This window comes from Trichoderma evansii (assembly GCF_050947405.1).
Source record: "Trichoderma evansii strain SZMC 28006 chromosome Unknown GGI43scaffold_33, whole genome shotgun sequence".
Taxonomy (NCBI): Eukaryota; Fungi; Ascomycota; class Sordariomycetes; order Hypocreales; family Hypocreaceae; genus Trichoderma; species Trichoderma evansii.
In genome coordinates, this window is record NW_028145173.1 from 136,409 (window position 1) to 150,540 (window position 14,132).

The 14,132-nt window shown below is 51.6% G+C and overlaps 3 protein-coding genes across 3 annotated transcripts; 2 read left to right on the top strand and 1 right to left on the bottom strand.

Moving 5' to 3' along the window:
• Nucleotides 1-90: 90 nt before the first annotated feature.
• On the top strand, nt 91-2,314 carry GGI43DRAFT_418029 (triglyceride lipase ATG15). The gene has a single exon (XM_083207487.1). It carries the CDS (start codon nt 274-276, stop codon nt 2,125-2,127), a length of 1,854 nt encoding a protein of 617 aa, XP_083055609.1. The 5' UTR covers nt 91-273; the 3' UTR covers nt 2,128-2,314.
• Nucleotides 2,232-5,973, top strand: GGI43DRAFT_418031 (YL1 nuclear protein-domain-containing protein). The gene is made up of 2 exons (XM_083207488.1): nt 2,232-4,828; nt 4,893-5,973. Exons 1-2 carry the CDS (start codon nt 2,722-2,724, stop codon nt 5,825-5,827), a joined length of 3,042 nt encoding a protein of 1,013 aa, XP_083055610.1. The 5' UTR covers nt 2,232-2,721; the 3' UTR covers nt 5,828-5,973.
• Nucleotides 5,974-8,072, bottom strand: GGI43DRAFT_418032 (uncharacterized protein). Its single transcript, XM_083207489.1, has one exon. It carries the CDS (start codon nt 7,884-7,886, stop codon nt 6,714-6,716), a length of 1,173 nt encoding a protein of 390 aa, XP_083055611.1. The 5' UTR covers nt 7,887-8,072; the 3' UTR covers nt 5,974-6,713.
• Nucleotides 8,073-14,132: the final 6,060 nt, after the last annotated feature.

The window sequence follows — 14,132 nt, forward strand, 5'->3', positions numbered from 1 at the left end:
CCGCGCTGCAGTAGCACACACAGTGCATCTCGGCTTCGATAAGGATAACGTCAGTCATCTGGCGCGTGCGCAGTGATGCTACTCCGTGACAACCACCAATCCATCACCTGACAGACCCCTTCTTCTTGTCCCCAACCTTTGATCATCCTCATCGACAACTGCCCTTATTTGCTATATTTACCGCCATCAGTGGACGAACGCTCTCATGATCCCGCGCTCCCTGTAGATGGTATAGCCCATCTCTGAATCGCTGTCCTACGCCAGATTCGCCCCATGGTATCGCCTAGGTCCAGAGGCGGTGCTGGCCGGGTCACCGCCGCGCTGCTGCTGGCATCAGCCTTTGCCATCTCCCCAGGCTCGGCTACAGTCATCGGCGGTGATGTCGGCCTCGATCAGCACGTCCTGATTCCTGCTGGCCCCGGGCCTCTTCTCCCTTCGCATCCCGACACTCCCAAGCCTGCAGAACACACCTTCACTCTCCGACACATCTTCCATCATGGTACCAACAGAAACCCGAAGCTTCACAGGAAGCTGGACGTTGTAAACGACCAGTCCCGAGTATTCCTTGCCGCGGGCGATGGATTCGATGAACATACCGTGCCGCACCTCAAGGCTAAAAGCCGTGCTGATACGATCCAGCGGCTGGCGGACAGGCGTCCGTCTGTTGTCGACCCCATAGTCGCTGAGTCTCGTATGCAGGGCTACGCAGCCGTCTTGGATGCATCAGCATGGACAATGGATGAAGTCTCATCCCCCGACATCACCGATAAAAGCACAGTCTTGACCATGGCATACGTCGCTGCCGATGCCTATGTGGAAAAAGAAGGAATGGCAGACTGGCTAGACATTGGGACCCCTTATAACCGAAGCCTCGATTTTGGCTGGGAGTCTGATGGCCTGCGTGGCCATATCTGGGCCGACAAGACCAATTCCACCGTCATCATCGGCCTCAAGGGAACGTCTCCTGCTGTCTTTGACGGAGATGGCACAACAACCAACGACAAGGTTAATGATAACTTGTTCTTTAGTTGCTGCTGCGCTCAACAGGGGCAATGGACGTGGCACCAGGTCTGCGACTGCGCCACAGGCACTTATGCCTGTAACAACACCTGCGTCAGGACGGCCCTCGTTGAGGAGAACCGTTACTATGCTGCGGCTCGCGAGCTCTACTCCAATGTTACTGAGCAATATCCGGACTCAAACATCTGGCTGGCGGGCCATTCTCTTGGAGGTGCTGTTTCTTCTTTCCTGGCCCTCACTTATGGCATTCCCGCCGTGACTTTCGAGGCTGTACCAGAAGCACTCCCGGCTTCTCGACTGGGCCTCCCCGTCCCTCCTGGAGCCAATCCCGATACTCCCCAAACGCGAGGCTACACAGGAACATATCACTTTGGTCATACCGCAGACCCAGTATACATTGGCACATGCAATGGAGCGGCTGCTACCTGCTCTTTCGCTGGCTACGCCATGGAGTCATCTTGCCACACTGGATATGAATGTGTCTATGACGTCGTGGCTGACAAGGGGTGGCGAGTGGGAATCGGTACTCACAAGATCCGATCTGTCATCCAAGACGTGATTCTCAAGTACGATGAAGTTCCCAAATGTAAACGCACTCCCGATTGTCGAGACTGTGGCCCTTGGAAGATGTATGAAAGCAATGGCACCGAATCCACCACGTCTGCCGTTCCTACAACCACTTCCCGAACACGGACACGCACCTCGACATGCCAGACACCTGGCTGGTGGGGATGCTTGGACGAGTCAACTACAGGCGATGTGCCTACGTCTGTACCAGCACCTACTACCACTACTTCTACGTGTAAGACGCCTGGTTGGTTTGGGTGCAAAGACAAGACGACGACGACGACAACAACAACAACGAAGAATACCGCCAGTCCGTCTTCCATTACCACTACTTGCGAAACCCCGGGCAGATTTTGGGGCTGCAACGATGAGCTTACGACGAGCTCTCTATTTACGACCATTCCCCCCATTTCGACAATATGCGAGTCTCCTGGCAGATTCTGGGGATGTAATGATGTGGTGACATCTACCAGTATCAAGGCTTCTGCCGGAAGCACCGCACCACCTATTACAGGGGCCCCAACGGCAGTTCCCACATGATAGAAGGCTGAATTTTGCTCTTTGTTTAATTTTGATGGCGTTGGGTAACCACTTTTTGTTTAATAGACTACTTCCAAGATTGGTGGAATGATTTTTGTGTTTGAAGCAGGCAAACATTGGTAGCGATTACGATTCATAGGTATCATGTTAAGATATACATACAACAATTAAACTGGATGTTTCTCGATTCTTGGACTTTTTTTTAAAAGTGTATTTGCTCTGTTGAAATCGCATGGGTGATAATTGAGTTGTGTAGAGTATTAAGGCCATAAAAGGCGATGTAGGTGGTTGTAGGTTCATAAGTATCGGTACTTAGTTGTATGTGGCGATATAAAGCGTGTATAAGGTAGCGGTACTTGGATAGCTTTCAGAAAGTGGGCTGTGATGTCAGCGCAAGAGAAATCTGAATTTTTGGAGATCCAAACACAAAAAACGCGTCTTTGCTCTCCCTCCACTCTAAAACCGCCCACCTTAGCTCTTCACGAGACTCAAAACTCCGATGTAGCTGCCATCGCTTAGCGCTCTTTAGTGCTTTCCAGCGGCAGAATCCGCTCCGAATTAATTTTTCTTTTCACTTTTCCTTCTTTAGCCACAATGTCGACGATGGATGCCGATTCGGGGCAGCAGTCCGAGTCGCAGCTCTCGGCGCCACCCCCCCTCAGCGACCTCGACAGCATCTCTGACAGCAGCGACAGCGAAGCCGAAGATTCATCGACGAAACCAGAGGCGGGGCGAGAGCCTGAGCCGGTAGAATGGCTCGCCACTTCGCGGTCTCGCCGGTCCACGGCGGGCAATCGCATGAAGTCGATGCTGGCAAACGAGGAGCCGGATTCCGACCTCGAGCTGCTGTTTGCCGAAGATGAGGACGACCAGGGCTTCACGGATGCCGGCGATGATTCCGACGTGCAGATGGACTCATCATCCGACGACGAGGGCGATAACAATGCGGGCGACGAGCTTGAGGGCGAGCAGGAGCTAGAGCGCCAAGCTCGGGAGAAGCGCGCTGCTCAGCGGAAACGAAAGGCCCAGGATGCCATACCGGCCAAGTTCAGGAAGAAAGTCCGCATCAACCCGGCAGCGTCCGAATCCTCGACACCGGCTCCTGCGTCTGCGCCTCGTCCTAAGAAGAAATCCGAGCGCACGTCATGGCTGCCTTCACCGGCCGATCTGCCCACTCGAGCCTCGTCCCGAAAGACGACACGAATGTCGAAAGAGCAGCTTCACCAACAGATGATTGAGCGAGAGGAGCGGCGGCTGAAGCAGCTGGAGCAGATGCAGAAGAAGGCTGCCAGGATGGAGGCGCTCAAGAAACCCCCCATGACGCAGGAAGATCGGTTGCGAGAGGCAGCTATCGTGGAGAAACGCAATAGCAAGAGCTTGAATCGCTGGGAGGTGGCTGAGAAGCAGAGGGAAGAGGAGAGACGGGCGAAATTGGCGGCTCTCAACCAGAGGACGCTCAAGGGTCCGGTCCTCACCTTTTGGACGGGTCTGGGTGAGGCAAGGCGGGTTGTCATTGAAGAAGAGAAGCCAAAGAGGAAGAGGGTGGACAAGAAGGACAAGGACAAGGATAAGGGCAAAGCTGCTGAGTCTGCAAAGGATGATGCTGTCACTGTGACGACAGACAAGGATGTGAAAGAGAATATCGCCCCTCAAGAAGGCCAACAGCAGACGGATGCATCAACCAAGGTGGCAGCCAGCAGTGACAATGCTGCTGCTGCTGTTCCAAAGCCTGATACCGCTGAGCCGCAATCAAAGGAAGAACCAACTCCAGCGCCAGCAGCGACACCGACACCAGCACTAGCAGCAGGCGAGACTAAGACTGTAGACGCAGCACCTCTCAAACAGGAGGATGACGAGAAGACAGAGCCTTTGAAGTCAGCTCCAAGCGCACCATCATCACAGCCTCCCAGTGCTACCATTTCTCCTACCACTACTGCTCCCGCGACTACTGCTGGCACTGCTACTGCTACCTCTTCCTCTGGCCCTGGCCCTCTCGCTGCGCCCTGCGATGTTCCCCCTTCTCCTACTGCTTCTTCTACCGCAAAACCACCTGGAGATGTCCAACCAGTCCAGCCAGTCCAGCCAGTCCAGCCAGTAATAGCTGCGCCTTTACTCTCCCCGCCTTTATTATCTCCTCCACCTCTATCCAGTGGTCTAGTTGCGCCAGCATCTGCCTCGCCGCTATCCGCAACACCTCGCCAGACGTCTCCCTTGGCGGCACCCACAGGCGTTGGCAGTCCACGACCCGTAGAGGCAGGCAAACCATCTGGTGTGCTCGCACTTCCAGTTCTAGCCCCTCCGCCCGTTATGAACATGGACTATCGTCCCGGCCCAGCGCCAAAATCTAACATCCTCGCCCTTCCAAACGCATCCTTACCTCAGACTGCATTGGCACCTCCAATGCAGATCCAACCTCCTGGTTCGACGACTGTTGCTGCACACGTCTCTACCGAACCAGTTCTTCGAAATACTGTCTTACGACCTATAATTCCTGACCCAGAGCCAATTAGCAAATCGGCAAGTCCCAGTGCTTCAGAGCCACCTTCTCAGCCTGCCCCGGGCACAGCTGAGGCCGCCCCCGAGGCCCCTGAGACTACCACTCGTAACGTCATCATCTTTCAGAATTTTGATGAGAATGCCATTCAAGATAAGAGCATTCAAACTCAAATTCTGTTTGGTCGCAAGATGAACAAACTCTCTAGTAAGTTTTTGCTGAATGTTTTCTTCCCCTTTCGAATCTTCTCATTAACACAATTCCTTTTTAGAACCCGCCCCTGCTCCAATCTGTGTCATCACAGGCCTACCAGCCCGTTACAAGGACCCAAAGACCGGGCTGCCTTACCACAACGTTGCTGCCTACAGGGAACTCCAGCGCCTTGACCGCAAAGAGCTCAGCTGGAGCGCAGTCCTCAACGCCTGGGTAGGCAGCGAGAAGATGGCAGCTCGTGGTGTGCCGGCGCGCTTTCTCGATCCAAATGCTCCCACCAAAACACCTGAGGAGAGGGAAAAGGAGAGGCTAGCTCAGATAAGGGCGGTTCCTCCTCAGCCTCAACCTCCGCCTGTGCAGCAACACCACCAAGCACCACCAGCGGCCGTGGTGGCAGCTGCGCATAAGGCTCCTCAGGTTCCCCATCACGTACAGCATATGCAGCACGCTCAGCAGCAGAGACCGGCAGCGGTACCGCAGCAATTGCGAGCGCCTCAGCCGTTTCAAGCATCGCAACAGCCCCATGTGCAGCATCAGCAACTAGCAAGGCCTCAACAACCTCCTCAGCAGCAACCTCCTGCACAACAGCAGCAGCTTCCAAACAGACCCTCCCAAAATCCCCCACCTCTTCCGCAAAAGCAACAACAGCCAGTATCAAGCGCCACACCCAGCGTCCCTCCACCACAAGCTGCTCTATCACAAGCTACTCCACCACAAGCTCCTCCACCGCAACCATCATCTCCTCTCCCACCACCAGCCGTACAACAACCGCAGCAAAAACACCAACCCACTCCTACACCGCCACCTCCAGCTCAAGCTCCTGTTCTAGCTCCAACTACCCAGAGCCCTGTCCAGAAAACAGCCGGTCAACTACCGACAGCAGCTCCTGAACCTCAGTTTCAGCCTCAGGCTGAGGGTGAGGCTACTAGTGGATCGCCGGTGGCGCCTGTGGAGAAGGAGCCACTGCCGACCACAGCGGCGGCGCCAGAATAAAACATGTGTTTATTTATAGCAGTAGCAAGAGCAAGAGCAGTAGCATTGTAAAACATTTACTAGAATACAAGAATTTGCGATAATGTTGAAACAAATCCAACGGTCGCTACAAGTAAAATATCGCATTTTGATGTTAAGCGGTGACTGGCTAACTATCATGAAAATGGTCAAGTGAGCCCCTGTTCTTATGCGCGCCTAGCTAACAAGTCCTATCCATGTTCAAATCTCGCGAAACTATACTCTTGTCTTATACTTGGCGTACAATTGTAATGCATTTCACTTGGAGCCATTGTAGTCACCCATGCAATGTACTGGTTGATGCTTTAACAAAATTTTATTTGTATTTACGAGCTCATTGCTCTTATTCCATAGCTAATAATTCCAATCGTAGCTGGATTCTCATTGCTACATTATGCCAATGCCTTCGTCAACCTTCATGACGCAGCGTAAACCCAATATTTGCGCATTACGCAATTCTCGCCTCCCTTTTGTGTATCCTTTAAAACATCGCTTAAACGCCTGTAAATTTCCTGTTGAGTATAGCTTCGCTGAAGCTCTGGTAACCCAATCCAATGAGTCGAAAATGATAATGATGATGTAGATGGTGGTATAAACATATATGTTAAAAACATATGAAATGAGGTGTATATACGCAACTCAGATGCCTATGATCGAGTGTATATAGTATGCTCTCAGTCTAGATGCCAGAAAACGAGAGAAAGGTAGTACAAAGTAACATTATAAAAAAGTTGTAGGTGTAAACAATTCCAGCTTCTATTTGAGCAATAGAATGTTTTGCGTTCTGTTTGGCCGCTGTAATATGATGTGATGTAGTTGCGTGTACAATTAGATGGAAAGAGATACAGGCAGATCCTCTGCAAGCAAGCTAGTGGCTATCAGTCGTGCCTATAGCACCGACAATCCAGCCCAGCTCGCTGACAAAGTCATCAAGGCCTGCCTCGATGTGTGTGTCCAACAAATTGGACGCGCTGGCGCTGGGTACTAATTTCGGAGAAATGGGGGCTGCGAAAGCCTGATGAGAAGCGAATGTACTTTTCGACTCTTCAATGTGGCGTGGTAGGCTATAGCCTTTGAAAGAATGTAGTCGGGTTTTTGAAATGGGGATAGGGGGGAAGTGAACCTCGTCTTCGTTGCTGGACATGACGTCGTCGTCGTCATCCTCATCGTCGTAGAAGCTCATCGGAACATCTTCATGGATAGGACTTGTGGTGGTTTTGTCTTTTGCTGAGACAGGCCGCTGCGGTATTGAGTATGTCTCATTTACCACGGCAGATAGGGGCTGGTTTCGATCGAGAGCAGGGGGGCGAACTGAAAGATGAGGCCTGGCCATGGATGCATTAAAGTTGCCTGTTTCAGTATCATGCTTAATGGACTCCGATGACGAAGAACGTTGAAAGGGGGGCGGCGATAGGCCAGTGACATAGGGCAAGCTTTCTGATATTGCGGAAACGGCAAAGTTATCGTCGTCTTCATCCTCTTCAATGACGTCGTCGGGGATTACCAAAGGCGGTGGCGGGGCAGGGTGACTAGGTCGACGAGGAGCAAGTCGGTCCTCGCGTAAGATACGGGACAGGGAATCCGGAGAGATGTCTCTTGCCCTGGCACCCTCGCTAAGCGATGATGTAGTACGACCATGGCGAGTCTCATGTGTGGGGACAGTAATGACGTTGTCATAAATGGTGAAGGAGGTTGTGAAGGATGATTCTCCGTGGCTAGCAGACGGACGATGTAGGCCGTCAGAAGTCTGCGGCTTGCGTGAGAAGAATCTCTTCCATGAAGGTGGAGATGGTGAGCGAGATGACGATGATGAAGGGCGTGAAATCGGGGCAGATAGAGCTCGACGGTTGTATATGCTTGATAGCAGAGGAGTGGGTGGTAACGGCTTCATGAACTTTGTTGCCGGATCGAGTGTTCTGAAGTCCTCTGCGCGAATGGAGTTTGCTGATGCACTTCGGGAGCGTAATGAGCGCTCAATAGGAACAAAGAGGGTGTTGACGGTTTGGCCAGGCATGTACGGACACATGGTTGTGCAGGGCATCGTGGCATCAAAGGTCTCGGTTGACCCGTCTACCTCGTACTGAAAGATGGCAAGGTTAGGCTTGGTAACAGATAAATGTATACTTGGAAGTGCAAGAGTGAGTGGATATATGAATGAGATGAAGCAAGGGTATATAGAAAGGCGTGTGTAATTAATGGGGGGAGAGTGATGGCCGGCTTGTCCAACTGCCAGGATCGAGATGAGGAACGAGATGGCGGAGAAGCATGGATGATATATAGAAGAAGAAAAAGACTTACATAGTAGTAGTATGTGTGGCCCATCTTGAGGCCACCGCTCCTCTGGTTATGGTGCGGGTTCTCATCATCGCAGACTATATTTTGGAACGTGAAGCATCCCCTCCATTGGCCATGGCCACGTCGGGCGTCCCGCTCCATGCTATAGCACATAGTGAAATTATCCCAGGAGCCAATGAGGCGCACGGATTGGACAGATGGCTCCGTCTGACTGTGAGATTAGGGCGTCAGCTCAAGTCGGTTCCAACTAGCTCGTGGTGGCCGATTAAAAATACCACTCTGGAGGGCGGGGGGTAAAGGGTGTGTGTGTATGTGCCATGTGAAGCCGGGGCAGCGGGCTAACAAAAGCCGAGACTCGAAAGATTCACATCTCTGCGATCCCGTCCAGCTAGTGCCAAATATGCGCCGACCCCTCAGAAACATAGGGCTAGCTATGCGAGGCAAGGTCCAGGCAATGCAGTGTGGATTGTATCAAGAAGATAGCGGCGTGACCTGACCATGGGTCAAGGGAGGAAGAGTGAATCAAGGGCAGGGGGGATAGGATAGAAGCGTGGCAGCCTCATAATAGAAAGTCCCATGCCAATGAGCTGCAAGGTGATGCAAGGGGGCAAGCGATTGGAGCGGGCTGACGGCGACGCTGATGGGCGTAACACCTGAGCGAGAAGATCAAATCCAAGGGTATGTTCCATACCGTAATTCCAAGAACAACAGAGTTTAGACCAGACAAGATTGAACGGATAGACATCCGAAAAGAGGAAGTCCAATAGTAGCTCGGGGGAGCACGAGCCCAGCCAAGCAGTAAAGAGTGACTTGTTTCTCGTACCAGACTAGTAAACGAGAGACACTGGCGGATAGAAAAAGCTTCGACCAGCGGAGAAGAAAGGAAACCTCCTAAAAATAGGAGAAACACAATGATCCAAAACAAGGGAGGGAAACGAAATGAGTGTAAAGCATCAAAGAAAGAAGCAGAGAAAGAAGAAAGATAGAAGATTCCGCAACACTCACAACATGAATGTAACAAGAGTTGTTGTCGGATCCATTGCGAAGGAGGCAGAAAATAAACAACTCGAGATTAGACGATATGGGTGAGCGTTTTATTAGTAGGAGTACTGATTGACGGTTGTGAAGCAAACGGTCTTGGATGATCGTTTTTCGTCTCGTAGCCGGCGGCTATTTTTGTCTCGCGCTAATAGAGGGTAATACCATAACAGGCCAAGATATGTTTGCGCGTGTAAATGCAGTGTTCCTTAATTGTGAAGTTGAATTAGAGAAGAGAGAGAGCTTCAGAGGGTGAAACACAGTAGACAAGCGAGCATGTTTGAAGAAGCGCCGAAACAAAGGAGTTTGGTGACGTGATTGGCCAACTGGTGTGGTTAATCTGGATGTGCCGCAAGCGCCGCCAACGAGCCGGGGGCCGGCAGAGTAGCAGTGGGAATCGGTTCCTGAATGTGTGGGTGATGTTTGCGTCGTATTGCAGCGTTGGACGACGGTAGAAGTAGGGGGGGAAAGACAAAAGAGGGAGGACGGCGCTTAGAATGATTAAAAAGAATATCTGCTACACGCGATTCAGAAGGGGCGAGGCGGGTAGAGTAGGTCCAGACGAAGGTTTTAGGGAAAAAAAGAGGCGCGGCGAGCAGGGATCGAGGATTACCAAGAGAGCCGGATACTTGTAGATGCTCAAAGCGGAGATGATGTAGCTCATGGATCTGCAAGGCACCAGCTGCGAAGATGCGAGTCAACAATGACGTTGATATCAGAGGCCTCGTGAGTGATGAAGTTGCCACAGAGAAGCATAGAATGCAAGAGACGCAAGGCTGCTAGCTTTGCTGCAGAGAATTATGACGAAAGGCAGACTTTCTGCTGTCCATGGCTTGCTCAGCAATTGTATTCCGTGCTGGCTGACAATGAGACGCTGCCGGGGGCACCGTGGAATCCGGCGAGACGGCTGGCCGGCTAGCTGGCTGGGCACTCGTAGATAGCGTCAGTTGGCACCGTAGTAATTAGATTTTGGCGTGATGGAGCCCGATAAAGTCAACTAGTGCCAGGATCCGGCCAACAGTGGATTTGTTGCTGTGAGCTATTGGAGAGAATGGCCTGTCTTCTGCCAATGGAAGAGCCAACAGGCCTTGAGCAGCCTCTGGGCCGAAAGTCTGGAAGCGTCAGCCGCAAGATTCTTCGAACGGTTGTCGTGGCGATGCCAGACTTCAGGTTGGTCCAGCTCAGTTGAGTTCAGCTCAGCTTGGACCGTGGATGGGGATGGATGGGCACCAGCCGTCTCTGCCGGATCCCAAGGAAGCTTCGGGCCAGGGTCCGAGCAGGGGGTCGTTTCTGACGCACGCAGGCACAGCGAACGGCTGATTGGACGATTGGACGGGACGCACGAGCGCTGGGGACCCAGAGAGATTGAACGGGGCCATGCTGGAGACTGGCCGGCGCCAATCAGCTCGGCGGGCAGACGGTGATGCTGCTAGCAAATAGCACCACTGCTTGCCCCATATGCAGTCGATATTCAGCAGCAGCACGGCCTAGTAGGCCAATCTATCGAGACGCTGGTCTCTGGCATGACGGCAAGACCGATTCGATTTGCTCGATTTCGATTTCAGGTCGAGATTGCACCAAAGCGACGCTCAGCCGGCTGCGGTTGGATCGGTTGGATTTGTAACTCCAGGGAGCTTTGCTTGTTTCGATAACGGACACAACGCCAGGCTTCTAGCCACACCAGGCCTAGCAGAATTCATGCATAACCAACAGAGACTCGGTGTGTAGCAGACTGGCAGTAGTAGCCGTGCTCTGTGGAAGCGAGTGAACCTTCTTTGCAGAGTGGGCTTTGTCTCTGTTTAGGCGCTTCAAGTGAAGCTGAAAACAGCGGTTAAGGTGGTGGAGAAGAGAAAATATTTGGATCGCTCGCTTGCCGGGGTCAGTGGCTTCTATTTTTTTTCGGGCTCCGGATTCGTTCCTTCCTCTCGCCCCGAGGCCGCCAACAGGCAATTAGCGAGACGGCCTGCTGTTTATCGATTGCCTTGTACAATCGCGATATACGAGATAATATACGAGACAATACAGGGCTTAAGCTTTCATAGTTTCAATCCGCAAATCCTCGATGAAGCCAAACAGCGCCGTTTGTTCGTCCAAATAACGCCACAAGTTCGAGGTAGCGCCGGCTAGAGGATGCCTCGTGCTGTAACTGGATTGTGGAATGCGAATGTGGAACTCACCATGCGCGGCTGGTAGGCAGAAACAGCCTGGTCGCAGCCACCAGGGGGGTAGCCACAGGTTAGGCGTTGCGGTCTCTTGTCTCAGCCTCTTATGCATAAGTCGTCGGTCTCAGCCAAATACTAACGTATGTACATACTGTAGTATGCAGTCCGATACCCCTGTTCCAATTTGACCCGCAAGCATCAAGAACCGCTCTCCACGTGGAGTTGATTAGCTGCATGGAGGACATATCAGTTATCACAAAGGAGGATTGTACGACCTTGGCTGTCAACCCGAATTCGCAGGATTAGATTGCAGTGTCACCGCAGTCTTCACCGTCTGATCTGACGAACCAACAGTTCTCGCGTCTACAACGCTAGGGCATCACTGGTCCTCGGGCCATCCACGTATCGCCCACGCACAGGCGCAGTGCATCCCGCGATCTCGACGGTGCTACGGCGCACAGAGAACCAGCACTGTACGGCTGGATGCAATGCAGTGTAGGTAATACAGGCGTCGTTGCTTTGTGTTACAGAATTCCTGTGCATTCTGTCTTACGTGGTATAACCGTCAACGCAAGCTTGCTGTGTCACCTCGTTAGCTCTGCGGTTACTGACATCAGAAGCTCTAGATCTCCAACGAGGTGGCGCCCTACTTGCCGCCCGCATTCCGAAGATAAGTCAATAAAAACTGGGGGGCAAGCCAAAGCACAAGCCTCGTTCTTTGCCTCTTCTGGCAAATCGACGGGAAGCTATCCTGCCACGCCCGCATTGGTGACCGAATGGAGAGTGCACAAGATTATTATTTCCATGCATACTAAATTGATATAGTAATGCCAATCAAGGCCATTTCTATATCACTTGTCAAAATGTTTCTGTAGTGCTGTATGACAAGCTTACCAGAAAGGGATACAGTTGAAGCCATCGTTGGCTTCGTGTCTGTGCAGAGGGCGCGGATTCAGTCACAAGCCATACGATCGACAGCCCTCGGCTCAACAATGAAATTAATGTGGTTTCCTTGCTAGCTGATGTCGTACGACATGGCTTGACCCACTGAAACGAATATCGAGCAAAAAGCCCAGAGTCGAGGCACTACTTGTACTAAGCGTTGCTATTCTCCGTTGTCTCTATGCACCCGCGATGCAGCTAATTTTATGCCTTGTACACTAATAGTATTTCTCATAGAACTCCTGACGACAGGCAGCCAATCGTGTGCTCCGGAAGTCAGCTTTCGGTATTCTCTCATGTCCGAGCCGGCTGTCAGAGAAGGGTTCAAGTTCTCCTACTGGTTAGCCGTATGATTGCAGATGCATTAGCAGCGTTTGGTGGCAGCTCGCCTAGCTAAGGCTGTGCTTCAAAATCAGCCATATATGCAGCCAGACGGAGTCGTTGCACAGGAGTGCCTGTTAGCTGTTTCGACAACGCAGATCATCGACCTGAGCTCTGTGCCGGCGCTTAAACTTGGCATGTGCAAGCATCTCGGCTGCATTCACTATAGCCAAGCTGGCTAATACTATCTTTGCCTGACTTTCAAAGTTTACGGATATCAATCATTACCGATGTAGATATGCTATACATAAGCGCGTTGTGTGATAAAATCTTTGGATCTTTATTGCTATACTCCTCCCTGGCCCATGGCACTGCGGTGTCTATACAACGGCCATTCGTCAATTGTTTTATAATATGAGCTAATTGAACGTCTAATACTTCTCTCTACGGAGTATTGTTATAGTATCCCGGCTACAAAGTAGCCCTACGTGCCCCCTTTGCAGAATTAATAACCAACAATGATCGACAACAGCTCAACCTTGCGGCATCAGATATATCGTAACGGTCAGACAATTACCCCGGATCTCAGCAAACTTCATTCAATTCGCAATAGGGTTTTTTCTAATTGACCCGCCTCCGTACATCTATTCATTTCAAATGCCGGCAACCGGATGCCCGCTCTCAGATCGTGTTTGGAGCATCGGGCTGGATTATTGCGGGTGAAGCTGGTGAAACAGCCTAGCAGCAACCACCCCTCCACCTACTTTACTTCCACGCACAAGGGTCAGAACCGTGCCTATCAGTTCGGGTTTTAAGAATCGACGTTGTGACCCTATTCCCAGAGACGGTATCGCTTCCGAGGCTGGGTGTGTAATTTTCTTCAAATCGATATTATTCTTGGCGAGAAATGAACCGATATCCATGCATGTTCGTCATGTAGCGCGAACTGTGCGGGCGCAAGGGCTGTGCATGGCGCCCATATTTGCGGAATGGTGCCCTTTTAAGTCTTATTAAAGTTCTATCAAGGCCATTGATAGCTTCTCATGTGACTACTAACCAAAGACGGTCGAAAACTATTTGAAATACAAAAATCTGTTAAACAATTTCTGCTAGTTTATCCGGGCTAGAGATGAAGCTCCTCCTTTATCCGTCAAGCCTCTCCGGCACCAGCGGGCCCGGGACGAAGGCTGGCGCCGTGGCTGGCGTATCCCACGGAGCGGCCGTTTCGAATTGGATGATGAAGACGTTTGAGAACAAGATACAGGATCTCTATCATAGAGCTATTGTGAAGCCGAGGCCAGATACCACCTCAATCGTAAACCTGTGCGACGTGAATTTGGGCGCACTCGTGAGCTTGTGAGCTTGTGAGCCCCAGATACTCGGCACTTCTCAAGAAATCTGGTCTTGTGATCTTGGGGGATACACCCACTGGCCTAATTGCTCACTCCAGAGACATTGGCTGTATGGGGTATGACAGCTTTGTGCCACGCCAACTTACACAATGGTGTAGGTATAACGTATTCCACAAT